The 26,558-nt window shown below is 37.8% G+C and overlaps 2 protein-coding genes across 7 annotated transcripts in view; one reads left to right on the top strand and one right to left on the bottom strand.

The window, feature by feature from the left end:
- Positions 1-14,256, bottom strand: part of LOC122988462 (E3 ubiquitin-protein ligase rnf213-alpha-like) — a 56,524-nt gene extending 42,268 nt beyond the window's left edge. For 2 of the 6 annotated variants that reach the window (XM_044360777.1, XM_044360776.1), the window contains exons 1-11: positions 13,999-14,250; positions 11,419-11,595; positions 10,815-10,866; positions 5,339-5,445; positions 4,786-4,904; positions 3,352-4,080; positions 2,569-3,126; positions 1,868-2,341; positions 989-1,185; positions 651-797; positions 228-433 (exon numbers count right to left, since the gene is read on the bottom strand). In XM_044360777.1, coding sequence (XP_044216712.1) covers positions 228-433; positions 651-797; positions 989-1,185; positions 1,868-2,341; positions 2,569-3,126; positions 3,352-4,080; positions 4,786-4,904; positions 5,339-5,445; positions 10,815-10,866; positions 11,419-11,476 — 2,647 coding nt within the window. In that variant the 5' untranslated portion in view covers positions 11,477-11,595; positions 13,999-14,250. Of the gene's footprint in view, positions 1-227; positions 434-650; positions 798-988; positions 1,186-1,867; positions 2,342-2,568; positions 3,127-3,351; positions 4,081-4,785; positions 4,905-5,338; positions 5,446-6,000; positions 6,821-9,052; positions 10,867-11,418; positions 11,596-13,998 lie in introns of those variants that run through there. The other 4 variants (XM_044360780.1, XM_044360781.1, XM_044360779.1 and 1 more) reach the window with 4 other exon arrangements.
- Positions 14,257-23,747: 9,491 nt separating this feature from the next.
- Positions 23,748-25,925, top strand: LOC122989605 (transcription factor jun-D-like). The gene has a single exon (XM_044362595.1). The coding sequence runs from the start codon at positions 24,023-24,025 to the stop codon at positions 24,830-24,832; it is 810 nt and encodes a 269-aa protein (XP_044218530.1). The 5' UTR covers positions 23,748-24,022; the 3' UTR covers positions 24,833-25,925.
- The last annotated feature ends 633 nt before the right edge of the window (positions 25,926-26,558 follow it).

Consider the following 26,558-nt stretch of genomic DNA (forward strand, 5'->3'; position numbering starts at 1 on the left):
GGCCATGTCTCTCTTGTAAAAGAGCTATCTAATTAAGTAAATAATAAAATGTAAATATGTATTTATGTTGCAGTGTTAATAGTGTAACATACTTTTGTTTATATGTTTCATTGTGGTTTGTACTAGAAAAAAACATTTTAATAATACGCTAAAAAAACAGTAACATACAGTAAATCAGTTTGTAAATGAGCAAAATTTGTGTCTGAGCATGAGTGAATCTAATGTACCTTTGTGTGTCAATAGATTCCTTTTGATTGACAGGCACCTATTGATGAACTGATCTCCTTCTTTCTGATAGATGGTCTCATACATAACCTCATCGTTTTTTCCACGGTTCTTAAGAACAGCATATTTGTAAGGTATGCTCTCATGAATAATGTTTTTGGGAATCAAAAGCCGTTGCTCAACAAGATACCTCTTGTCCCCTAGAGACCTGTGAAACACAAGCAGTTATTAGAGATGGGACATGCAGAGAAGGGACAGACTTATAAATTCCAGTAAACTATTCACTCAATGATAGTCACTAACTTGCCAGTGACAAAAGGATAACATAATCACAATTTGATTTCATTCTTTCCTTGGTTTCCAGTGAAAAATTTACAAAACATGTTATTACTGTGGAAAAACTAATTTGCTTAAGTAAGTCATACTTAGAGAAGGTCATTTCCTTGCCAGCATCCCAGTTTCCAAATAATTTTTCAGATTTTAGAATAACCAAGTCCTCCTCTGGATCCAAATGGAAGTCTTTGGAAGTGACAACATGGAAGTACACAGGTATACCTTCACTGATTGATGAACTGAAGAAAAAGGAGAAAAAATCAACATGTGAACTTCATATTTTCCATACAAAATTTTAATAAATCAAAATAGTTTGTAATGGGTAAAAACACTTTGTATTATACATCACATGAAAGTGTACAGTATATTCCTCATTAGGAAAACATTTTGATTCTAGATCAAATTTCCTATAGCCTATAGTGTAACTTACATTTGTGGTGTCTGAGGTTGAATGGCTTTTTTCAAGATGTCTGCTGCCACTAGCTGACCACCTTCAGCATCACTCTGGCTGGGAGGACTGGAAGGTGTCAGTGACCTGGAGACATCTACATTACTGTTGCCTGGTTGCTGCTCCTGTTTCTTTGTCAGGTGTGTGTTTGTTTTCCCATCTGATTTGGTGTCCACAGCCTGTAAAAAAGGAAATGTTGAAGAGTAAATAAAGCCCTGATCAGATGATCAGGATATTAACTTATCTAATGTAGAATAAACACAGTAACAGCTTCCAAAAAATTTTTCCATAGGAATTAGATATCCAGCTTTGTTGAATCACTGGTGTAATTTAGAATAACCGTTTTTGTTAAGCATTGTGGTTTCCTGTGACACACATTTTAGTGTCTTTATTTCTAAATTGAGACATTGGACATGGAAATACTCACTTTAAAGCCAAATGTGGTTTGTTAAAATGAATTAATTAACATTGCACAGTTAATAGCCTGTATCCATGAGCATGCACTGATGTAAATTGTCACTGTAGATATTATGACTTCAGTAATTATCATCTTATTTGAGTCTTCATTTAGAAAATCAGAAAGGGAGTAATAAATGTTTATTTAGCAGTTGATTATTCAAGTGTTTTGTCAGTTTCAGAGTTAAACTCTGTCAAAAATTTCTGAAATGGAGAGCCAGTTGAATATTTGACTGATTACTATGCCAGTGACAGACAGACAGACAGACAGACAGACAGACAGATAGATAGATAGATATTGTCTCCAAGGGGAAACTTGTTTCCACAGTGCGTTATGTGTTGTACGTGCCTCCACAACATACTATGTCAGTGTTTGGTATTTGGCTCATCTGAGTGATAAATTACCTTCTCTCCAGCAGCTTGGTCTTCTTTCCTGTCTGTTTGCTTAGTGATTGACTGTATTTCCATGTTGGTGCGACTCTCATTACTAGACTCATCTGGCCTCTCAGACAAATTCTGTGTCTCATGAGAGGTTGTCTTTATTTCAGGGGAAGTTTGCTTCTCAGGTGTTTGCTCAGGCACTTCAGGTGCAGTAGAGATGGTTTCTTTTGTTGATCTTTGTGATGACACAGAGTTAGACAATTTCCTGGAATGAATGTCACTTTGCTTATCAGCAGGAACTGTCACAACATCAGGGCTGTTTCCTGGATTAATATCTGATGGTGCCTCTGTTTGTTGCTCTGGTTGACTGTCTAATTCGCGATCTGAGAGTTTCTGGTGGAGGGATGAGGGTGAAGTTCTGGTTTCCATAGTGGCTGTCGTGTCCTGTGGTGAAACATGACCCATGGCTGACCCCAAGTTATCACTGGCCAACTGCCCCTGAAACGAGTCCAAATGGTTATCTTAGCAGATAGGAATTAGCAGGTATGCAGACATGATGAGAGGGTTTATGGCTATTGGAAAATCAGGAAAATAATGATAATAAATTCATATTTATTACAAGCAGCTGATTTATATTGTGTGAGTGAGTTTGATAATTAAAACTATTTATATCAAGATTTTCTGAAATGAATACTATTCAGAAAAAGAGTTAGTCAAATACTTACCTCTATGTTTTTGGCTGTCTCCTGTGTAACTGAACATGGATCAACTGAAGATTTAATTTGTTTGGTATTTGGCTCATCAGCTTGGCCTTCCTTCCTCTGAGTTTGTTCAGTGAGTGTACGCTCTTCAGGGTTAATGTGATCTTCTGGACTCTCTGAGAGATTTTGTATCTCATGTGAGAGTCTCTTTTCTTTATCCTGTTCAGAAGCAGACTGTTTTGCCACCAGATCAGATTCCTGAGGTGTTTGCTCAGACAATGCAGGTGCAGTAGAGTTGGTTTCTTGAGTTGATGTTAGTGATGACGCAGAATTAGACAGTGGCCCGGGATGATTGTCACTTGGCTTGTCATCATGAATTCGCACTGCATTGGGACTGTTTTCTGTACTAATATCTGATGGTGTCTCTGTTTGTTGCTCTGGTTGACTGTTACTGTCTAATTCGCGATCTGAGAGTTTCTGGTGGAGGGATGAGGGTGAAGTTCTGGTTTCCATAGTGGCTGTTGTGTCCTGTGGTGAAACATGACCCATGGCTGACCCCAAGTTGTCACTGGCCAACTGCCCCTGAAACGAGTCCAAATGGTTATCTTAGCAGATAGGAATTAGCAGGTATGCAGACATAATGAGAGGGTTTACGGCTGTTGGAAAATCAAGAAAATAATAATAATAAATTCATATTTATTATAAGCAGCTGATTTATATTGTGTGAGAGTTTGATATTTAAAACTATTTATATCAAGATTTTCTGAAATGAATACTATTCAGAAAAAGAGTTAGTCAAATACTTACCTCTATGTTTTTGGCTGTCTCCTGTGTGACTGAACATGGATCAACTGAAGACTTAATTTGTTTGGTATTTGGCTCATCAGCTTGGCCTTCCTTCCTCTGAGTTTGTTCAGTGAATGTACGCTCTTCAGGGTTAATGTGATCTTCTGGACTCTCTGAGAGATTTTGTATCTCATGTGAGAGTCTCTTTTCTTTATCCTGTTCAGAAGCAGACTGTTTTGCCACCAGATCAGATTCTTGAGGTGTTTGCTCAGACAATGCAGGTGCAGAGGTGTTGGTTTCTTGAATTGATGTTAGTGATGACGCAGAATTAGACAGTGGCCCGGGATGATTGTCACTTGGCTTGTCATCATGAATTCGCACTGCATTGGGACTGTTTTCTGTACTAATATCTGATGGTGTCTCTGTTTGTTGCTCTGTCACTTCATCACAAGCAGGTGTAGGAGAGGGTGGTGACGTGGGAACAGACAGGTTGTTGAGACAGGCTGTCTCTCTGCATAGTTGAGCATTACTGTCAAGAGCACATGCTGTACCAGATAGCCTCTCTTCCTCCTTGCAACTCTCTGTGACTAACTTCCTGGTAGTGACTGATTTGCCATCTGAGGGGTTCTGGTAGGGGGTTGAGGGCGTGGTTTTGATTTCTGGCGTGGCTGAGCTGGCAGTGTTATCTGACAGGTCTTGTTTTGTACTACCATCTCTGGCTGGCTCTGAGTCATCACTGGCCGGCTGCCCCTGAAAAAAAGTCTAAATAGTTAGCTTAGCAGATGGAAGTTTCACTTTGTTAAAGTTTGCCCAGAGGTTAAGTTACTCTAGAGGCAAAAATGATATCATTAGTTAAGTGGTTAATGCATTAAAAGCCAGAGAACCATCAATTTCAGCAGCAAGTTAATAAAACAGAAAAAGTCTATTGTGAGCAAAAAAGGCCATGAAATCTTCTTTCATTCATTCACAAATACAGTGTTCATGAAACTGAGAAACTGAGAAACTTGGAAGATCTCATGGGATAATTACATAGACTTAAAACAGTGCCTTTTCTTGAAACTCTTGTTGTTTTATTTGGCTTCTACTAATTCTAATAATTCAGTCTTAGTGAAGTAAAACTCCAAAGCTCACAAAGGTTTATAATGCTGACACTCAATTATAACCACATTGCTGCCATTGCAGAAATCTGTTCTACTTTCCTTGACCTTTGTCCTTATTTCCTCTACTGCACTAAATGATGTCGGTTTAAACTGGAAGGAAGAAACATGATTCAGTGCCAGCAAAAACAAACAAAGATTGCTTATGATTGTGACAGAATGACAAAACAGAATGAGCTCTCTTCCTGTTTTAGTTCTTAGTTCTTTAACAATTATTGCCCAACTTCAAACTTTATTTAAAAAATGCAATGAGCATAAAAAATTATGCAAAAATAATGAAACGTTTTAGCCATTTCACCTTAAACTGGGCAGTGTTTTCTTGTTCCTCTTTAATGTCTTTTGGAACCTGGACTGGCTTCTCCTTTTGGTTCCTCTCCTCTGTGGTGACTGACTGTTGATGTGTTGGCGTGGCCACATCTGGGTAACAATTTAAAGTTATATGACATGAAATTTAGTTAGACATATCTAACCACAGTAAAGGTTTCAGTTGTTTCATACTCCCACCTGCAGATGGGATAACAGAACAGTAAATTACAAAATATTTAAAAAAAAACAACAACTTACCAACAACTAAAAACCAAACTGGACTTTCAGCTACTACTATATAGCAAATAAATCATACTTCATTAAAGTTTATGATGTACAGAACAAAAAAGCAGTGTCATTAGTAAGCTATACTTGTGTTGTAACAGCCTATTATCTATATAGTCTTATGATTTCTCATCTGTCTGGTCAAAAGTAGACCTGGAGCATTGTTTTATGGTTACACTTGAGAAAGCTCTCATTGCTTTTTCTTTCTTTCTTTGAGGAAGAAAAAAATAATTAGAAAAAAAATTTGCAGGGAAGCTTACCTTGGGTCCTATTTTGAGTCAACGCAAATAACTTGAAGCCACACTCAGGACAGAATTTATAGGACTTTTCCACTTGAATCCCACATTCAGGGCAGAACATGATGTACCTAAAAAAATAATATTATGAATGTGGGCAAACATTTTGGTGTACTTGTTGAGCATTTTAAGTAGATTCATGATACTTTCAGAAAGTTATTTTACCCATGTAACAATTTCTCAAAGTAAAAGTAGATAAGAATTTTCCTATAAGAACTTATCTGTATGAAGACTAATTTAACAGGCTGCTGTACTTAATAGTAATTTGACCCTTTATAAAACTACCTACAAAAGGTTTTAGATCTTTCTGTTTCATGTTTATAATAAACTTGTAATATTAAAAAAGACTAATTTTGTCTCAAGTGGGTAAACGTGTTATTATAGCCAATTATATTGTAATACAAAGAGAAATTAGAAAAAGAACACTCAGTATGATTAACCTAACATTTACAGGCACATTATAGGCCTACCTTTCTTTGATTTCCCTTTGGAGTCAATAAAGTACTCTATCTATCTATCTAATAGATAGAGTACTGGAATATTGCAGCCAGCAAATTAATTAATTATTCTCAAACTCAGTTTATCATCTCATTAGTAACACTGACTGACTTGTTCAAATCACTTACCTTGTTTGCTCCGCTTCCTAACATGGTTGAAACTAAGATTCTGAGCTGATGACTCACGTTATATAACACACTGAGAGTTTTACTTTCATTTTCATTTACGGTGAAAGGAGTGGCTTTGGTTTTGTGTTTAGAGGAACTAGTTTTGAAGGCATTTTATAAGCAAAATGTCATTGTCACCTCTAAAATATAAAACATGAAAATACTAATATAGACCATACTGATGCAACATCTGTTTTTTTTTTCTTTTTTTTAGTCGACGCTGTGAATCTTTAACCAAAGGAAGTATTTTAAAAAACACTATATCATGGTTTTATAGATTTTCTCTTTCTCCCCTTGTCAGTGCCTCAGATGTCTTGGATCTGAATAACATTACCATGTCAACAATGTTCAGTGACATGTTCAATACAGCACTAGTACACACAGACATCCTCATTGGTAGCCATTAGGGGGCAATATTGATTTATCTAAAACACTTTCTCTCCCCAAACCTCATTCCCTATCAAGACACCTCAGAGTCAAGATGTTATGATCAGACCTTAAATTGGACATAAATCTTAATAAAACAACACTGTGCAATTAAAAGCAGCTGCACAGTGAGAGAAGGTGAAGTACTAAGGGTTGACATTAATTAAAATAATAGAAGCACCAGTAGTTGTAGTAGTGATAGCAGTAGTAACGGTACTTATACTACTTGAAATACTACCTGAAATTGACACACATCCACTGCTGGGATTGTCAAATTCTCATCTCATGTTGTCAAACTGGAATTTAATTGCTGTTGTTTTGTAACACACTCCCTTAGGTCTGGTGCGGCTTCATTCTAAAATACCAAAATAAATCAGTCACCTCAAACAAGTTAATTAATTTCATTTCAAATAACACTATAGGTTTGAAACAGTGAGGATGGATTTTTGTGTAACAACAAATTCTGTGTGGTGTGGTATTCACCTCAGTGGAATTTATCTGATAGACACTACTAAGTAGTTGTACTGATGGTAGTTCTAATATAACTCTATGTTTCAAGTAAACTTCAAACTTAGGGCCTGAAGGAGTAAAATGCAATCAATTCAATTTGATTGATTGTGGGAAATAGGAAGACTGGATCATTAACATAAATTACATAAGAAGAATGGAAATATTTGTGAAGAAATCAAAGTCCTGGTAAAGAGTGGATAATTGCACACTACAATAGGGATTTACTTGCAGTTGGAATTTACAAGTAAGATTTCATACATGCATTGAATTTAGAGTGCATTTAGAGTTCTGCATATTAGGAAATATTGAATTCCAAAAATAACAAATTAATATTGAGTGACAGACATAATGTGTGCCAAACAATTTTAAGTTCAATTAAACCCAAAATTTTCCTGGGACACACATGTGACATTGTGTGATGGTTGCTGCTAATCTTCCTTCTTCTCCTTCATCCTTTGTTTCCAACTCCAACAATATATGCCACTTCTATGCTTTCAAACTGTCCTGTCTTTTCAGACCCTGCCATTCCCCACCTGACCAGCAGCTGTCACTAGAGAGCTTTCCTGCCTCAGCCATGACCTAAACATCTACCTGATCTGAACAGCTTTTCTGCTTTTCCCCTGGCGTAGCCCAGTATTAGCCCTCAGTCAGTACTGCCGTAGTGTGCCAAACATTACTCTGCCTTAGTTGTCTTGATGATGTTGGTAGTTTGAACTGATCTGTTGCTGCTGTTTTGGTGTTTATGTGGTCAAAGTTAACAGTTAAGTTTACCCAAGGATGATCACACGAAACCTCTGTGAATTTTTAAAGCTGAAATCCATGATGTTATAACATATACTGAATCTGTATGATGGAGTGTTATGAAATAAGGCAGCAACTTAATCATTGCTGGAGACACTGTCAATGAGGATGCCCTGTCAACACCAGACACCTTTCAGCTGTATTTTCAGCTGATCTGTGTGAGAAACCAGCTTCCAGGACACCATAAAATGGCCTGCATACTTGAAGGTATACTATAGCGTTTTTGACCATTATTACCTCTATGGCTCAATGTTTTGATGAGCGGGTCCCTGTTTTTGTTTGTATCTCTTGCTCTACTACCAGGACAGACAAGCACACACACATACAGTACCCACACGCAGGTGTCGTGATACACATTCCTGCTGACTTTTTGAAGGCACAGTATTTTCAAGTGAAACTCCTTGTAAGCTTGCTTTTTGACTACTTGTTTTTTCTTTGAACATTACAAATGTATTTTTATTCCCAACAGTACGCCTAATACATTGTCTTTCCTCTGATTTATGCACATAACTACATAAATTGGGCATTGGACTATGACTCCAGTGTGGATATTAATGGATCAATTACAAGATAAAACAATTTTGTACTGTATTACAGCTTCAAAAAAACCAAACATTCTAGATAGATATAGTTGATTTGGAAGGAGAATGTAACATTCATCTTCCTACTGAATAACTACTGTAAAAATACTGTATAAAATAAAATAAAATAAAATGAAATAAAATTGGATGAGTTGTAAAAGAAGACTGAGAGAGACTACTAGAAGAAAGATTGCAGCAAAGAAGAAGAATAACCTTTGAAATGTAATTAAATTCAGCATCAAGGCTTTGCCAAAGCAGCTGAATTGCCAAAAGGTCTTTTTTAATGGCAATAAAATGAAACGCCGGGATAGGTTGAGTTCATGTGGGGGGAATGTGATGAATATTTTCCTCTCAAAATGCATGCATGCATAATATCCAAGATGGCATTTGTGAGGGAGGAAAATAATTTATTTTCCACTGCCTCTGAAGTCAGTGCTCAAGGAGCATGCTAAATCATATCATCTCATTGCTAGGCTGAATTGTTGACCGTGCTAACAGGCTTGGACTCTGTGTGTGTGTGTGTGTGTGTGTGTGTGTGTGTGTGTGTGTTGGAGATGTGGGGGCTAATCTCAGTGCTGGGCTACTGAGTCCCTCCTCCTCTTCTTTACCACCCACACATCTCTGCCACACACACATACACACATCGCCGCAGTTGCCAGCCAATCACTACCTCTCTTCCTTTCTATTGCTTTTACCTGCGTCACTCTGCATGTGTTGCCATGGTGATCATTGATGCTCCCCCCACACTTTGTTTCTCTGCCTCTTCCAGCATGAGGATGAAGCCGACTTGTGGCTGCTGATGCAGGCAGCCTGCAGACGTCATCACTTCCCTCGGGAAGAAGGCCTATTTTTACCACTGGGCACAAAGTATACCAAGCTGCCCAACATATTTATGGAACTGCATCTAATCCCAGCCTGCCAGGAAAACATTTCTCCCCACACTCTGCATCTTTCTCTCTGTCTCCATTCAGTTCACAGAAATGCTATTCCTTCCAAGGCATATTTTTATCAGAACCAGGTGAAGGTTTGAATAATCTTGCTTTAGTATCTGTGGTCTGTGGTGTTTTATCTGTGATACTGTATTTACCACCAAAGGGAGATTCCACACACTCACCAGTCCACATGGAGGTCAGAGGTCAGTGGTCACAGACCCTGAAGCTGGTAGAGATTCAGTGTTTTTTTTGGTTTTTTTTGCTTGAAAGCTCTTCAGCTGGGCAGATGCCTACTGTTCCAGGGACAGATAACAGTGAAGGAAGTCAGTCACCCAGTGTTTTCTGACTTTCTCCTGGACAACCAGGAGAAAGTGTTTACTGCTGGAGTTATGTTGTAATTTTTGGAGGCAGGACTGCCAGAGTGAGGTGACAAAAAAAGAGCAGTGCCAAGGTGGACTAATTTTTATCAGCTACAAATTAAGAAGGTGCTGGAAGTAGGGGTGCAACTAATGATCATTTGTATTATAATTAATCTGATGATTATTTTCTCAATTTTTTTGAGAATTTTTTTTTGGAGAATGCAAGGTGATGTCTAAAATTGCTTGTTTGGTCCAACCAGCAGTCCAAACCCTACACCATGTCTAAACTGAAAGCGTCTCAGCCACATTTTTCAGTCATCTGTGTCACGCCCATCTGACAGAACACTACAATTCTATGTTAACCAATCACAGATGACTGAAAAACGCGGCTGAGAGGCTTTTAGTGTAGACACAGTGTTAGGCTTCAAGTCTATAATATCATAACTACAGAAATTGTGTATTGGGCTCTGAGCACTTCCAAAACATGGGTGACCGACGCTCAACACTGCACCTGAACGCCTTCAGTGTAGACACACAGACAAAGCACTTGCTGCTACTGCTGCTCTGCTAAACATGCTGCTCACACTATGCTTTAGACATGTTGTTAAGATATTCACTTTGCTACCATACAAGACAAAAAACAGCAAATCTTGTTTGTTTGGGATTTTTGCTTAAAAAAAGACGCAATTATTAGCGACTATAAAGAATGATCAAAAAACAAAATACATAGTAAATGAGAAAGCATCTGCACAATTATCTTGTGCCGAAATTCAATGAAGATAAGTGTGCAGATGCTTCGACTTATTTTCAAGGTGGACTAAAATTCACTGTGTTGGTACAGTCTTGATGTGGCAGCTGATCTTGGTGCATATACTCATAAAAAGTAATTTACGGTGTCCATGTGCTGCTGCTTACCTGAGTTTAGCACCATTTGTCACCTAGCGTAGCATTTGCCTACACAAACATTAAGGAAAAAGATAAACTGTTATATTTTTTACTTCTTATCCAGCACCATGTGGTATCATCAAAGGTGTTTTTGTGATAACATTTTAATTTTCCTCCTAAGGTTTGTGTAAAGAACGTCATGTGACCATGTCACAGACTAAAATACAGAGTTCAGAGGTCATGGGTGGGACTAACCTGAGTTATGCTGGTTCTGTACCTACCTGTGCTGTTGGACTTGGACTGTACTGGTCAAGTGCTGGTCTGCTATAGGTCCTACAAACCAAGGGAATCGACATTTAAGGAGGGAGATACCACTCTTTAAAGTCCATGCAAAGCAATAATAAATACATGTTCTGAGTTTGTCACACCACAGAAAAATGTGTTATTAACCACCCAGCCAAATTTGAATAATTAAAAAAATCACCAAGTATATAAAGTCAGGTTTCAAAATTGTGGAAGAATAAGCAGTATTCCCTACTCTGAAACACTGGGGACAGGTCTGCTGAAAGTGCTGAAACCACGGACCAAATGAACAGTCTCTGAGTTAACAACGCTCATACCAAACTCCCATATAAAAGTACACAATTTAAAATAGGCCTTGTTTGTAGGTGTAAGGCAAGCAACGTGGATGATAATTTACAAATAAAGTAACGTTTCTAACATTAAAGTGCATTTAATTCAGCATTTATTTTGTAGGTAAATGTGGACTTGTTTCAGTAAAAATTTAACTTAAATGAGTAGTTAACAAGCTAACCCTTACCAATCATTGGTACGTTAAATTGTCATTTTTTTCCAATGGAGTTCGGTGCTCTTAACGTTACTTACTTCTTTGCTGAAAAGCAGCTTTATTGTGGCCATCACCCCTGGAGCAATTGCCTCTCATGCTGTGCTTTTTGGTGAGGTGCTGCCCGGTAAATGCTCTCCCTCTGGTCAGGGACCTCCCAGCCGCACAGCCAGTGCTGAAGCCAAAGTGGTGGGCGGCATCAGGCGGTCCCTAACAAGCTTTTAAAATACAACACATTGTTAAAGATTAAACCAGTGGTTTCCAACCTTTTTGACATCTAGAAAAAGCACTGTGTAGTCAGGGTCACATTTCAGATGTCTATGAGTTGTTAACAGCTCCACCAAATAGTGATTTTTCTCTCTTAACTTCTCATATGGCTTAATTTCAATAAATGTTCAAATCATCCAATATTTGACCAAATATCAAAGATAAGAGGAAAAGTCCAAAAAATGAAAACAGATGTGTTTTTTTCTTCTTTGCTCTCCCATTAATCATCTCACGACACCTTTGGAGGGGCATATTTCAGATATGCGAAATTATTTGCCTGTGGTGGTCTCCGTTTGCTATTCCAACAATGGATTTCAAGAATAATGGCAAACCCAAGAGTTCTGGAGCAAATGGGTTGCATTTGGACTTTAATTTGAATGACGAAGGGAGACATCTTCAGCACCAAGGACAGTGCTCAAACTAGTTTTGATTTAACCACTGTTTACAGGCATTAACAGGCTGGTAATGGTTATGCTTCTAGATCCAAATGTGAACCACGAAAACCTCTTGTCATGTGAATTAGTTTATGAAAAAAATTGTGCTTAAGTTTGCATTCATTAGAGGTGCTTCATGCTATGTGTGTAGCTTATGGCGGCCAGTCTAGAGAGTGGCTGTGATGTGCAATGTGCTATACAGTTAAACAATAATACAATGACATCATTCATTTTACATTCAATTGGAATTGAATACTTAAAGGGCCAGTGTGTAAGATTTAGTGGCATCTAGTAGTGAAGTTGCAGATTGCAAGCAAATGAATACACCTCCCCTCGCCCTCCCCTTCCAAGCATGTGGGAGAATCTACAGTGGCTGCGAAACTCGCGAAAAATAGGAAAGGCCCTCTCTAGAGCCAGTGTTTGGTTTGTCCGTTCTGGGCTTATGTAGAAACATGGTGGTGCAACACGGCAGCCTCCGTGGAAGAGGACCCGCTCCCTATATAGATATAAAGGGCTCATTCTAAGGTAATGAAAACACATTGATACTTATTTTCAGGTGATTATACACTAATTAAGACATACTTATGAATATTATATTCCATTTCTGCTAAGTCTGTTCTGCTAGATGCCACTAAATTCTACACACTGGTCCTTTAAAGCATCTTCCCGCCTGGTGAGCTGCCACCTCTCTGATTTCTTGCTAGCTTGGTACTACGTTTAATGTATCATGTGTTTCCGATTTTTTTTTATTAGCTTATATTATTCTTTTATTCTGGTTAAAATGCAGGAAATGCAGTTTGATGACTTAAATCATAACATAGCAAGTCATTCCCGCTAGGTTAAATTAGCTTCTCCACACTGCACTTTCACACACAGACTGTGGAGGTCGGACAGAAGCCTTCATATTCATGTTAAATTTTCGCAAAGCCTGTATCCTAATTAATTTCAGACAAGTGTTTAGAGACTAATTAACTTCCACATTCACACAAACTACCTTCATCCGTTGGAGGGAGCGACTGCTGCTGACCGTGCTGACATCTCTGCTTTCACTGTCAGTGTACTTAAGTTAAACGCACAATATGTAATTTCAGCCACTAGGGGTCTCTCAATCAAAACAATAACAAAAGACGGAGTGTGATGTCGGTGTGAAGTAGCAAGGGATCATGGGAGTTGTTGTCTTTGTTGTTAAATAACCAGCTTCACCGGGATAGGATTACTCCAGTGTTAATCATTCAGGATGTTTTTACCGGGAGCCAAATTACCCGCAGAGGTGTTTGGTGACCACCAGACTTCCTGGAGGGGCTGTTAGCCGAGCTGCTGTTAACATTTGCCCAGTTTATTTCTCTGATAACTTAAGATCCAGACGTCCAACGACTAAAATCCTTCTTCTGGCTAAAAGATATAGTTAAAAGCGACTTAAATTTATCATGAAAATGTGGCTTAAAACTGAATAAAGTAAATTTTATAAATTTCTGTGGAACAACCACAACGCAGATGTACTATCTTGTATGTGTATAAATTACTCTTTGGTAGACGCATTGTAGCGGACAAACACAGCACCGCCGTATGTATCATGTGCGTGTTTACTCTTTGGTAGAGGAGGTATGACGCCATTGACATGCGACCAAATGAAACGGTCTGTCACTTTGATTAAATTACAGATTTCTCTAGGTTTGAGAATTGTTGGAAACATTTGGGATAATGTAAGTACACAACTCAACAAAATATATAACATAGATCTAGTTGTTTTTAGACATTTTAATGTGGAATAATTAAATATTATACCTTTAAATGTGTTCAGTTAGCACTCATTCTAGGGTCTGGCTATAACCTGTAATATTAATGTAACCCAGTCGGTGGTTAGCATTAAGGCAGCTAAATAACAACAGTTAAAAAGTGCTGAGTAAAATCGATAAATACCTGCAAGTGAGTATAGCTTGTAGTCTCAAACTGTCAGTAACGGTCGATAACAGTGGTGGTCTGAATGTTGATCCGTTTGCGCTTGCGCCGGTTCATGCCGTTGGGCTCCTGGCAAGCTAATTTCTAACATCCACTGAACAAGACAGCCTGAAAGTCCCTGTTATCATCGGCCTACTGATGTCACTGTCACATACAACAGAACGCATGCTATGAAATTATAATTTAAAACTAAAATAAATGTGGGTAAATTCCATAGACCGTAAAAAAAAAAAGATGGACCTATCCACCGTGACATCACCCATTGGTTTGTGGACTCCTACTTAGAAGCCTCGAGTTTTGGAGCCAGAAGTGACAAGAAGGGACCATATTTTGACGAGAGGGTGGAATTGCGCCTAACGCTAGCTGCTAGCTTGGTTAACATGGTGCATTTACAGTCTATGGTTAACTGTGCTAATGCATGCTAATTTTCGCTAGCGAAAAACAGCCTTAAAACCATTGGAAAAACTGAACATCCGACTCCTGAGATGGTCTTTTAGTACAACCCAACGCTGAAAAAAGACTTCTTAGGCCACCAAAACGTTACAATTAACTTTCATAAACTGAAAACACATTGATAAAGCGTCTGCTACACGGCTAAACCTATACTCTGAAGTCTGGGGTTGTGCAATGGTTACGTTACCTCACCAACGTTGTCGCCATGGTAGCGACTTGTCAATCATAATGTAGCCACGCCCTAAAGCATACCCTGCTTTATCGTCAAATTTAAATTAAATGGGACCATAATTTACAAAATGCAAATCATGTTATATTGAAGAAGACTTGAAACTAGCAAATGAGACCATAAACCCATTAGGGTTAGGGTTAACTGAGGTAATAAATCAACTGAGAAGTAAGGTCATTTTCTCATAGACTTCCATACAATCAGACTACTTTTTGGAGCCAGTGGAGTCGCCCCTAGTGGCCGTTAGAGAGAATGCAAGTTTAAGTCACTTCCGCATTGGCTTCATTTTTCAGATTGGGAGTTACCTGTTTGGCAAATTCATTTTGTATCAATTCAACACTGAAGTCACTGTGAAGAAATGTTTTAAAATACTTTGTTTACTATAGAAATTAGATTTAAGAACATGAAACATGTCAAGCTTATTGTAAAATCACTAAACACTACAAGTTTCCTATAAATCCCTACATGAATATTATAAGACTATTATACAGGGCTTGAAATTATACACTTGGAGAACTAGTGCTCAATTAGATTTTTTATTTATTTTTGGTATTGTTCATTACTTGTTGAGAATGTTTCCCATTTTACATTTTTAATGTAGTTGTGTTCAATAATGTAACACTAGAAATGAAACAACTAATACATTAATTGATTGGTCAGTCAAAAGAATAAATAATCAGTCAACATTTGCTGGTTCCAGCTTCTTAAATGTGAGGATTTGATTATTTGTCATATCATCATGGGTTTTTGGAGTTTTGGTAGGACAAAACAAGCAGTTTAAAGATGTCACCTTGGGCTTTACTTTTAGTGCTTCATGATATAGACTACAGTGCCCAAACTTAAACAGTAATGCTTCCTTACTCAACCTTTCTAAGAAGAAAAGTTCCTTAAAACTATAATAAACAACACATAACAAAACAAATGCTTTGCACATAAGGGGCAAATGGACAGAGATTCCTCATCCTATGGTTGAGTGTGCAATACGTGCAATGGTTGCAACAAGGTGCCAGGTAGATGGGAGAAGAGCATGAAGATGCATAATTGTAGTACATCCGTGTAGTCAAGGTCAAAAGCAGAGCCAAGCCTCTTTTTAGAAAATATTTCAGCTTTAGTTTGTGTGTGTTGTTTTTTTTCACAAAATGAGGCATAAATGAGAGTTATCAATTATAACTGCAAGACATTTATGAGGAGATAATAATTCATGAACATACCATAAAACACAATATATTTGTCCATTGCTAGAGCATTTGTAATTTTTCAAGTTTAGTCATAGTCATAGTCATTCAGGACAAGTTACAAGTCATAAAGAATTGTTGACAATGATAAAGGCAAGTTGAATCTAGGAGACTGCCTGAATAAGCAGTAAAAACACTATCTAGGGAACATTTATAACAGGTATATGGGCAATTTTAAATATTCAAATCACCTGACTTGCATGTCTTTGTACTGTGGGAGGACACCTGGGTGCCCAGAGAAAACCCGCACAGACATGGGAAGAACAGAAAAAGTCCTACTTAGAAAGGATCAGGACCCAGAGCCTGCTTGTGAGGTGGCAATGTCAACCACTGAGAGCCACTGTACTGCTGAGCAGCTGCAGAGTTTCTGTACGGATGTGGAAGATCAACCTGTTGCACTCCCACATTCAAATGCAGAAGTTTCAATCACCTTTTAACACATTCAAGACACATAAATGGCTGAACCTGTGGCTCTCAAATCATGTCCTTTCCTAAAATTAAGTTTGTCTTTGTGATAACATTTACAATACAACCAAACACTCAAGAGTGAAATTAATATTGCATTTAGAGAGTAAGAAAAAAATCCGCCAAACAATTTACTTTTTTCATACTCAAGCTGGAAAATGGTTGGAAACCTTGATTTGAGGGTTGTGCTTTTTTTAACAAGACACATTAGTTGAAATTTCATTGTACTTTCCTTGTTTATTATAGAATCACAGAGCAAATGTTCTACCCTTGCCAAAAAAGAAATATTATTAACCCTTTGGGACTATATGGTTGTTGTAGCACCAAAATATTAAGAAGGAAACAGGCGTGTAGTTTGAAAAGCAATATACTATATTGTTAGTAACAGACTTAAGTCAAGAAAAAAGACACAATCTTAAATAGGCAAGGAAACAGAACTAATACATAGCTAAAGCATAAAATAGAGAGTAATAAACAAAAATGATTTGTTCAATTGAAATATGTTGGTGTGAATTTGATGTTCACGTTATTAAGTAAATATGGGGTAACATTAGAGTGTAATGTTTCCCCATACCAGACATACATGCACAACCGTAACAAACCTGCTTTGCAAAAAAATATTAACCGAAATGCTTTTCTCTGTTTTCATTCAACAGTTAATGTATAACCATGAAAAGCTGTAGGCCCGGTGAGGTTTTGTGGTTGCATGTGTGAAATTGTCAGTGTGTTTGTGTGGGTGTTTTTTTTTTGTTGTTTTTTTTTTACAAAGCAACCGTAGACACACACTCTCTCTCTCACTTTTTGTACTCTCATTTTGCCCTACATCCTCCATGAGCGCTGTATGGAACCCACCTACACTTTGAAACTACGTCACCAGGCCCAGTGGAGCAGGTCAGTGGGACTCAAGCACATCTAACAATACTTATGAGGATTTCTATTCTCTTCATTTACACCTGAGTGATACTACTCCCAAAACCCAAATCTTAAACTCAAACTAAACCCTGTATTGACTTTTTAAATTCTAGAAATTATTTTAACCCAGTCACTAATGAAATGAAGAGTGGCACCATGTTGTCCCTTTGGAGGGGTATCTTTAAGAGATCTTTCCTTTTCACATATTTATGGTGACTGCTGCTGTCCAAAGGTTACAAAATCCATCTTTACATCCCTGTGAGGACATTTGAAAAAACACCCACACAAACATACCCCTCCCTCTATTGTATCCATTGAACCACTTGATCATTTTACAGTACATTTAAGATTTGGGGTGTTTGATTTTCTTAATTTTATTTAAATAATAACTTTCCTCTTCACATAATCATAGTGAATGAAGGTGTCCAAAGGTAACCAAATCCACTTACCAACACCTCTAAAGCTCACTGATTAACAGTTAAAGTTATATCTCATTTGCACAAACAAAAGTGTAAAAATAAACTGTGGTTTTATGGAGTTTATGTACAGGACTATTTATTGGCCAGGAGAAGTGACCTTCTGGTTTTCTTGTCGTCACCATGAGGTTACTAGGTAACCAGGACTCCAGGAAGTTACTGCTCCCATTTAAGAAATGGTCTCACACATAACCCCCTGTACCTTTGGACAGAGCCAGGCTAGCTGTTTCCCCTTGTTTCCGGTCTTTATGCTAAGCTAGGCTAACTGGCTGCTTCATATTGAACAGACTATCTATCTATCTATCTATCTATCTAGCTATTCCCAAAATGTCAAACTATTCCTTTAAGGCTTGATGTTCTAAAATATATATACAATGATTTACAATTATATATAACAGTAGCACAATCAAACAACATTACAGTGTTCTAGCTACAGATTAAACATATTCCTGTAAACCCAGAGTGATAATACGTAAGTTCTGCATAATGTTGTAAGATCTACGATAAGGTTTTCTTTGATATCTGTTCTATTTTTAAGCAATAGTGCCCACACAAAGTCACATTCCCAGCACTCAGGCACTCTATCAATGTGAAAGTGAAACAGCATTTAAAAACTTAACTTGTGTGCCAGGCTTCATTAGCTCTCAAAGCTCACAGTGGAATCTCAAACATTCATAGAAATGAAGTTGAAAGTAAGTCACCTTAAAAAGTTTCTGTCTGACGCTTATTTCTACGAATTCCTTAAATGGGCCCTCAACCGCTTTAGTCATCTCCATGAATCACAAAGAATGTTTCAAGTACAAACCACACACAAATCACATGTTGCTCAATACAAACACGTTGGGGTCTGGCACAGTGGAAGTTGAAACGTTCCAGTAACACCAAGCATTCCTGACAGCTCAACACTCTTTGCCATGACTTGTAGCATTAACCCACAGTCACAGATGAAAATGATTGCTGTTGAAGTATTTAGTTGTTGATTCATGTTAGAAGAATTTAGAACATTAAGCTGTCATATGACACTTTACAAGCGTGATACAAACATGTTTATGGCTCGATTTCCTGCCAAACAGTAACTGATTTCACTTCCGTTACCTGGATAAATCAACTAGATGTGAAAGTCATTTGAAGTAGGTAATCCATCATCTCCAACACAATGCCACACTGTTTTAGCTACGCTCAAGGCGTGGCTTCAGGTTTACCAATGTCAGTCGGTCCAACACTTTGGTCTACCCTGAAATATTTCAACAACTCAATTGCCATTAAATTTTACAGAAATATTCAGATCCTAATTAGGTTATTGATCCCCTGACTTTTTATCTAGTGCCTTTTTTTTTTCATTTTTCCAGTAAAACATCTCAAGATCTAAATCAGAAAGGTCAATCATTTGTTTGGGCTTTGTTTGAATGCTGGGTTACTTCATCCTCTCAATTTAAAAGTCCAGTTTGCAATTTTATTTTCAAGTTTAGGTTACATGTTGTCTACCAATTTGAAAACATACAGTACCTTTCAAAAGTTTGGACATATTTTCTCATTCAAGTGAACGTGAAGGTGTGTCCAAACATTTGACTGGTACTGTAAATAAAGTCAATTTTACATTCAGTTTCATTTTCATTTGGCAATATTTTGTTGAGTAACTGTTCAAACCTGAAATCAAATTGGATTTTTACTCTCACACATAATAAACATACAAATATTTAATTTTCCAGTTTGATTAGATTCTATTTCACTGTAATATTTTCAGTCCTGGACTTCCATATACAAGCAGAGAAAGGTGAGGTTTTTAAAACAACTCGCCAAAGGACTGCAGTTGAAAATTAGCCTGCTGGCTAACACTGGCACATTCACAGAAATGTTGATATATGTGTGATGTCCTAATAAATAAAATAAATTAAATGTTAAATGAAAAATATCTCACTCGGTGCACTCAAAGTGTAGTCTAATGAACACCTGGGCCCCATTCTTCGTATCTGAATAACTGATTTATTCAGATTAAAACGCTGACAATTTAACATGAGTCTGAATTTTTTTGGTTATTTGAAGCTGTCATAAAATATACAACTAAATAAAAGTTTGCAGACTAGTTTGGGATACTCTGAGAAAAAAGACATAAACTTACCTAACAGATGTTAAAGAGCAAATGGAGACACATCATACGGCATTTAATTTGACATTTGAACACTAAAACTTATTAAATAATTAACTGCAGAACTCACTGAAAGTTGTTTATGCAGTTAAACATATTTTCTTAAGTTTTTTAAAAGGTTTCATTGTGTGTAAGGAAAGTGTGGAAAGAGTAGAAACATGGAGCACAATGTAGGACAAAATAACAGCAGTAACTATGCAGGAACACACATAAAATCAGATTCATGTCCATTAATCTATTGCCCCAGTGCATGCTGGGAGGGTTCCCAACACACCTGCCTCAATTAACAGTAATCACATGATCAGCACATAGGCAATCATATGAGCACTGATCATTCTTTCAACCTACTCAGTCAGCCTTCATTATTCAAGATAACTTCATCCAGGATTAATAAATCAATTCTCAAACTGCCTTCAAATAACCAAATCAGCTGGATGAGAACTGACAGGGTTATTTTAGCCTGATAACAGCATGTTAGCCTGAATTAATCAAACCACATTTAAAGAACGGCCCTGGTAGACACGTGCATGGGAAAATTAAATTATGCAAAAGAAAAAGTTATTTGGGTATAAAGATGTTCTTGGTTCAGAGTGTGAATTTGATGACAAACAAAAGTCTGTGACAGAAACACTGTTAAACTCAGCACTGACAGAATGCAGGAATTCATTTTTTTCTCTTGGTGCATTCACAACTGCATTACCAACAATAATGTAACTCCATGATAATATATGTCCAAAATGATACCCCAACTCAAATCATTTAAAAAAAAAATTTTTTTTAGGTTTGAAAAGTGTCTTTAAAAGTACATAGTTTTATCCTTCATGAAAAACAGCAGTCGTGTTATGTTCGTAAAAATCAAAATACTGATTGACGAACTATGATTTTTTTTTGTTGTTGTTTTTTTGAAAAATCAATATCAAAATGACGCTGATGCTTATCAAACCACTCCTGCAGTGTGTTCCAACAGTGATTGTTTCACCGTAGTAAGGATAAATACACTGCTTGTGTCTTGATTTTAAACATCAATTACAAAACAATGTTGAGCATTTTAATGATTATTTCCACAATTGTGACAATTACAACATGTTAAGAGCAAATACATTTGAAATTATGTAGAGACATATTGAGAGGGAGCCACACTTCAGAGTCCAAAAACTAAGAATTTGTCATCTTCAACTCTTTGTAGATGTATTTTGCTCACATTTTGTACAGATTTGTTATAAATTCAAAGGAAAATGAAATGCAAGAATGTGTGTGCGTGTTACTGTACATCCTTTTCCAGCCACTGTCTTTTTTTTCTCTACTGCACCCCCACTCTCTCTACACTGATGCTCAGCTTTTAGACAAAAATATCTTTCCTCTGTTGGTTAACCCCCCCAACAACCCCCACCCCAACCCCACCCACCTCCATTTCCGCCACAGCTATAAGAGATCTGACATCACAGCATCCATCATGTGATCCACCCGCACAATGCTTTGCTGTGATGGATGTGGCCTACCTGTGACGCACACATCTATCTGTGTAACCCTTTACAAGCCAGAGGACTCTTAATTAAGGAAGCAAGAGCCATGGTTTCAAACACTTTTGGCTAATGACTTATTATTAATATTTTGATTGTTAAATTGAATTAAAAGAACAAATCACCTGCAATGTCCAGTACAGCTAAATAAGCTTAAAACAAATAATTATTGCATGGGAAAGTAGAAAATGAATGTGGCTGGAGGTGTAGTCTGGAAAATCCTGACAACATTTCCAACCATAAACCAGAAGTTCTTTCCAAACTTGTACTGTACATTTCCAACTCCTTTGTCCCTAAAAACATAGAGGAGAAAGTTACTGATATAGAAAAATATAATGAATATCAGATGAGACAATGGTAATAATTTAATGTAATCTTCTATATGCCAATGAATGTGAAAAAAGACACTTGAGAAATGACAATATGACACCAAAGATTTAAAATTGATGCCAATTTGACAGAAACCTGAAATTAAAACTATTACAGTGGAAATGCAGATATTGCAACGATCATATTCATTTGTACTTGGATGGGTGTGTTGAGTTTAAGTCCAGATCCAACTCAAAAACATCTTGAGACTGTTAACTGACCAGAGGAAGTGTTGAAATCAAATCAGTTTCAGGTTCAACTTCTCCAAACTCTGATGTACAGCTGGTGTCTTGGCTGAGGGCATAAAACAGAAGTGAGCAACGTTTTCTGAGAAGACATCAGTTTTTTTCTAGACTGCACACACCACAAAGATGTATAATGAAAATAATGACTGTTGATGTTCAGAATTATGCAAGCGGACATTGCCGTTATATCACACAGTTTGTTAATTAATATTCTTACATGAACTCTAAAAACTACTAATACACAGACTTCAGCATCTTAAGTGTGCAGATACTGCAGTTTTTGACAGAAATCAGTGCTGGAGATTATACAACTTTCATTTTTTAGTATGAGAAAGGAGACAATACGTGTCCCAATCATTATTCACCATGACATCAAACCACAATGTACCACTATGTGTGATTTACACTGGTTCTCCATGACAATAGAACTGGTACCAAAGACCATCTCTTGAGATAATGAACAACTCGATATTCAAAGGTTGACTGAAGTTCATATCCTGTATTGTACATAACAGTGTATCATCTTTCAGCGACTTTAACACATTGAAGGGTGTTATAACATCCATAATAGTTGTTTTACAAGGTAAATATTAGGAAAATTACATTTTTTTTAGGTGCGTTACTGTATGTAACTCAAGTAGTGAGAAAAAAATGTATATTTTTCTTATTTCTATGCCATATAGTATACAATTTTGGAAAAACTTACAAAAATCATCTCTCAGCCAGTGGTATAAAAGCAATCATGTTCTCTTTTTAATGGAAAAATTAGCATTTGAAATGAAGGAAAATCCAAGGACTTTAAAAAGATGTGATGTTGATTCATAGACTTCCTGAGAAATAAGCCCCAACACACCCGTGGGACATCCTCATTTGCCTTACCGGATGTGTGCAAACTGTAATTGACTGACATCTTCCTCAATTCCCTGTTAACTTTGTTGGAGCTCTCAGAGCAGGATAACAAACACATTTATCATTCTTATTAGTTCACAAAAGTTTGGTGACCAACATACATATATATCTTGTCTTAAGTACATACATATATATCCTCACAGTGCAGAAGAGAGACACATTTTAAAGTAACCATTGAAAATGTTTTCTTGTATTTCTGTTGTTTCTGTTTTATTTTACAGACTATAATGTAAGTAGTTCAGTTAGATGTGTTTTGACCAACAGTTGTTAACATATATGTAACATACTGAAGGTTATATGTTAAATATTAGTATGTGTAGTAAATTAGGTGGCCAAAGACATCAGGAGACCATGAATGTCTGTTCAATACAAAGTTTGGTAATCTATTCAAGAGTTGTCCAGATACTTCAACTATTAATACTACTATCTTTACCTAAGTAAAAACAGGTTGATGGTCATCGCAAATATCAATGTACACTCAAGTTGATAAAGGTGGATATCCCTTACATGAGTGCTCTTGAAATTAACTTTAATCCGTCGCATGGTTGCAACTGTGTAGACAAAACAATGTACAGATCATGTATTCATTTTAATCCCCAATCCACAGAAAGATTGATCAAAAACAATTTATTAAAATATATTTATTATAATACAATCACATACTTAACAGAACCACCTGTGTATCGGGGCTGTATGACGGAAAGTGGCACAGAGTGAGACTTCCCTCCTCTCTCCACCTCTGTGGTCGGTTCGTCCCTTTATTCAAATAAAAAATCTGGGAAACGTAATTTCTGCCTGGTGCGCGCGCTCTGGTGTGACGTAGAAAAGCTCGAGGCAGCGAGCGCGGGCGTGCTTTTACACTCAGATCTTGCTCGAGAGCAGAGGACTGGCAGCCAACGGTTTCACTGAAGAGAGAAAATATTAATTAAACACAAAAATATTTTCACACGACGGTTTGTGTCTGTGAGGTTATGGGCAGGACGCTGTAGAGCAGCACGACGTGTCGTTTTATCCGCGGAAATAATAATGATGAAGAAGGATATTAACTTCGACTCAGACCTAAAACCTCACCTCCGCGACGCCGAGAGCATCCTCAGCTCCCCGGACCTGGGGCTGCTCAAACTGGCCTCCCCCGAGCTGGAGAGACTGATCATCCAGTCCAACGGCATGGTCACCACGACACCGACCAGCGCCCAGTTCCTGTACCCGAAGACGGTGACGGACGAGCAGGAGTTCGCGGAGGGCTTCGTGAAGGCGCTGGAGGATTTACACAAGCAGAACCAGCTGGCCGGAGTCGAGCAGACCAGCAGCAGCCTGGATCTGAGCGCCAACATCCCTCCGGTGACCGTGCAGCCGGATCCACCAGTATATACAAACCTGAACAGTTACGGCACTGGGCCACTGGGAACCACTGTCAACTACGCCACGGACACAGTCCCTTTCCCGCCTCCTCCGTCACTTCATTTCGGGGGAGCCCCGCCGCAGCCGGAGCTCTCCCGGGTCCAGCCACCGAAGGAGGAGCCTCAGACGGTCCCCGACGTGCAGAGCTTCGGTGACAGCCCGCCGCTGTCTCCCATCGACATGGAGTCACAGGAGCGCATCAAAGCCGAGAGGAAGAGGCTCAGGAACCGGATAGCGGCTTCCAAGTGTCGGATGCGCAAACTGGAGCGGATCTCTAGACTGGAGGACAAGGTCAAAACGCTGAAAAACCAAAACACCGATCTGGCCTCGACGGCGAACCTGCTGAGGGAACAAGTGGCCCAGCTGAAACAGAAAGTCCTCACTCATGTCAGCAGCGGCTGCCAGCTGCTGCCACACGAAGTTCAAGTGCACTAGTCAGACAGACAGAGAGGCTACTGATCAGCATATAAGCTTGACGGACTCTAATGTTGTTTCTCTGTATGAATGAAGCCCAGATGTGTGCCGTTATAGTGGGATGAACGCCAGGCCACGCAGGCCAAACTGTATATTAATAATGGACTGTTTAAATGGCTGTTAACATAACGTGTACAACATGATTTAAGGCTTTTTTTTTTGGTGATGACACTCTCTCTAAGCTATAAATTCGCTATAAATTGAATTTTCTTTCGTAGAAAATGCCCAGAATAGATGTCCACCAGGCGCCTCCACCCGGTGGAGACAACCAAGTGTCAAATCAGTAATAATCTCTTGATTATTAAATAAATAAAAGCTTATTGGTTTATTATAGTTATCCCGAAATGAAAAGCGTTTCCCTTTAATTATTTATATGCATCAAATCATGTTTTACCACGTTTATATGTTTACCGGTGAACAAGGCAGCATTAAACTGCCAGATTTCTCAATGGGCTTTGGTAAATGGGTTTTCCTCACGAGAGAAAGAGGCACTTACTGGGACTATATGCTCAACAAGCAGCACATATCTGATGTTTTATTTTCCTGTAAAAATGTTTACAGACTGACTGTGTCTCAAACCTGGACCAAACAGATTTTTAATATTTCTACAGTAATATGCACATATGACACAGATATCCATAATATATGAGGGATTGGCTATAAGGGGAATGCATATATACACATACATCCACATTTGATATGTAAGAGATAATCTACATATGGGCCATACAGCCTATTTAACATATATTTATGTTGGGAACAATTTGCATGTTGTTGACAAACTCGAATGTTGCCCACAGCTGGGTGTCAGGGTGCAGTTAATCAGTGTTCATTATGTTTACCCTTTACAAACACATGTATTCATTGATTTTTTAATTTTTTCTTGTTTTACTCTACTGTGTCCCTATTTCAATGTGTTCTTGTTTTTAATGTGAAGAGTCGTTTTTGTTGCACTGACTGTTGCTGTCACCTCAAGCCTACAGTTATTTGACTAAAAGATATGCCGCTGTGTTTTGGATTAAATGCTGCTCGGCAATAAACACTGTTTCCTCTATTTTGGTGTATATTTATATGTATGTTGATAGAAACAAGTCAATATGTACAACAGTAAACCTGGTGGAAGCCAGTTGCAGGTGTTGTTCAATAGAAAAGGTCAAGATCTACTGTTTACAAGACATTTTTTGTCTTTTATCACACACTAGTCTCAAGAATCACATGGAAGATCATGTAAGGAGGCTTTTTTTTATCAAGTTGTACAAAATAATATAAACAAAAATAAATCAGAAATCAATTTCACTTACAATTAATAAGTATGGAAATATTGCAGAAAACCTCAGCCTACTCTTTACAGACACTGACTACTGCTGTAGTATCATTAAAGGAATATGAGGAGCATTTTTATTTAATAAGTTAAATTATATAATTTTATTAAGATTAAGTTTGTAGCAGCTCCTCTGATGGAGGATGACACGTATTGGTGAAATCAGTGTTGTGTAATAACAGGATTTCTGCTCTCTGACGTGTGGCTGCATCTCAGCATCACTTTGGTGTCTTCCTCCCTCTGCTGGTTGGATGTGAAATTGCAAAAATGTTGCATTAATGGTTGAAAGGACATTTTGGTGAATATGTTTGGACAGTTTCTAATTGCCAGAATGTGGTGCAGGGACCCCCTCAGGGTCCTTAAAGA

This window comes from Thunnus albacares, chromosome 9 (genome assembly GCF_914725855.1).
Source record: "Thunnus albacares chromosome 9, fThuAlb1.1, whole genome shotgun sequence".
NCBI classification, from domain to species: Eukaryota; Metazoa; Chordata; class Actinopteri; order Scombriformes; family Scombridae; genus Thunnus; species Thunnus albacares.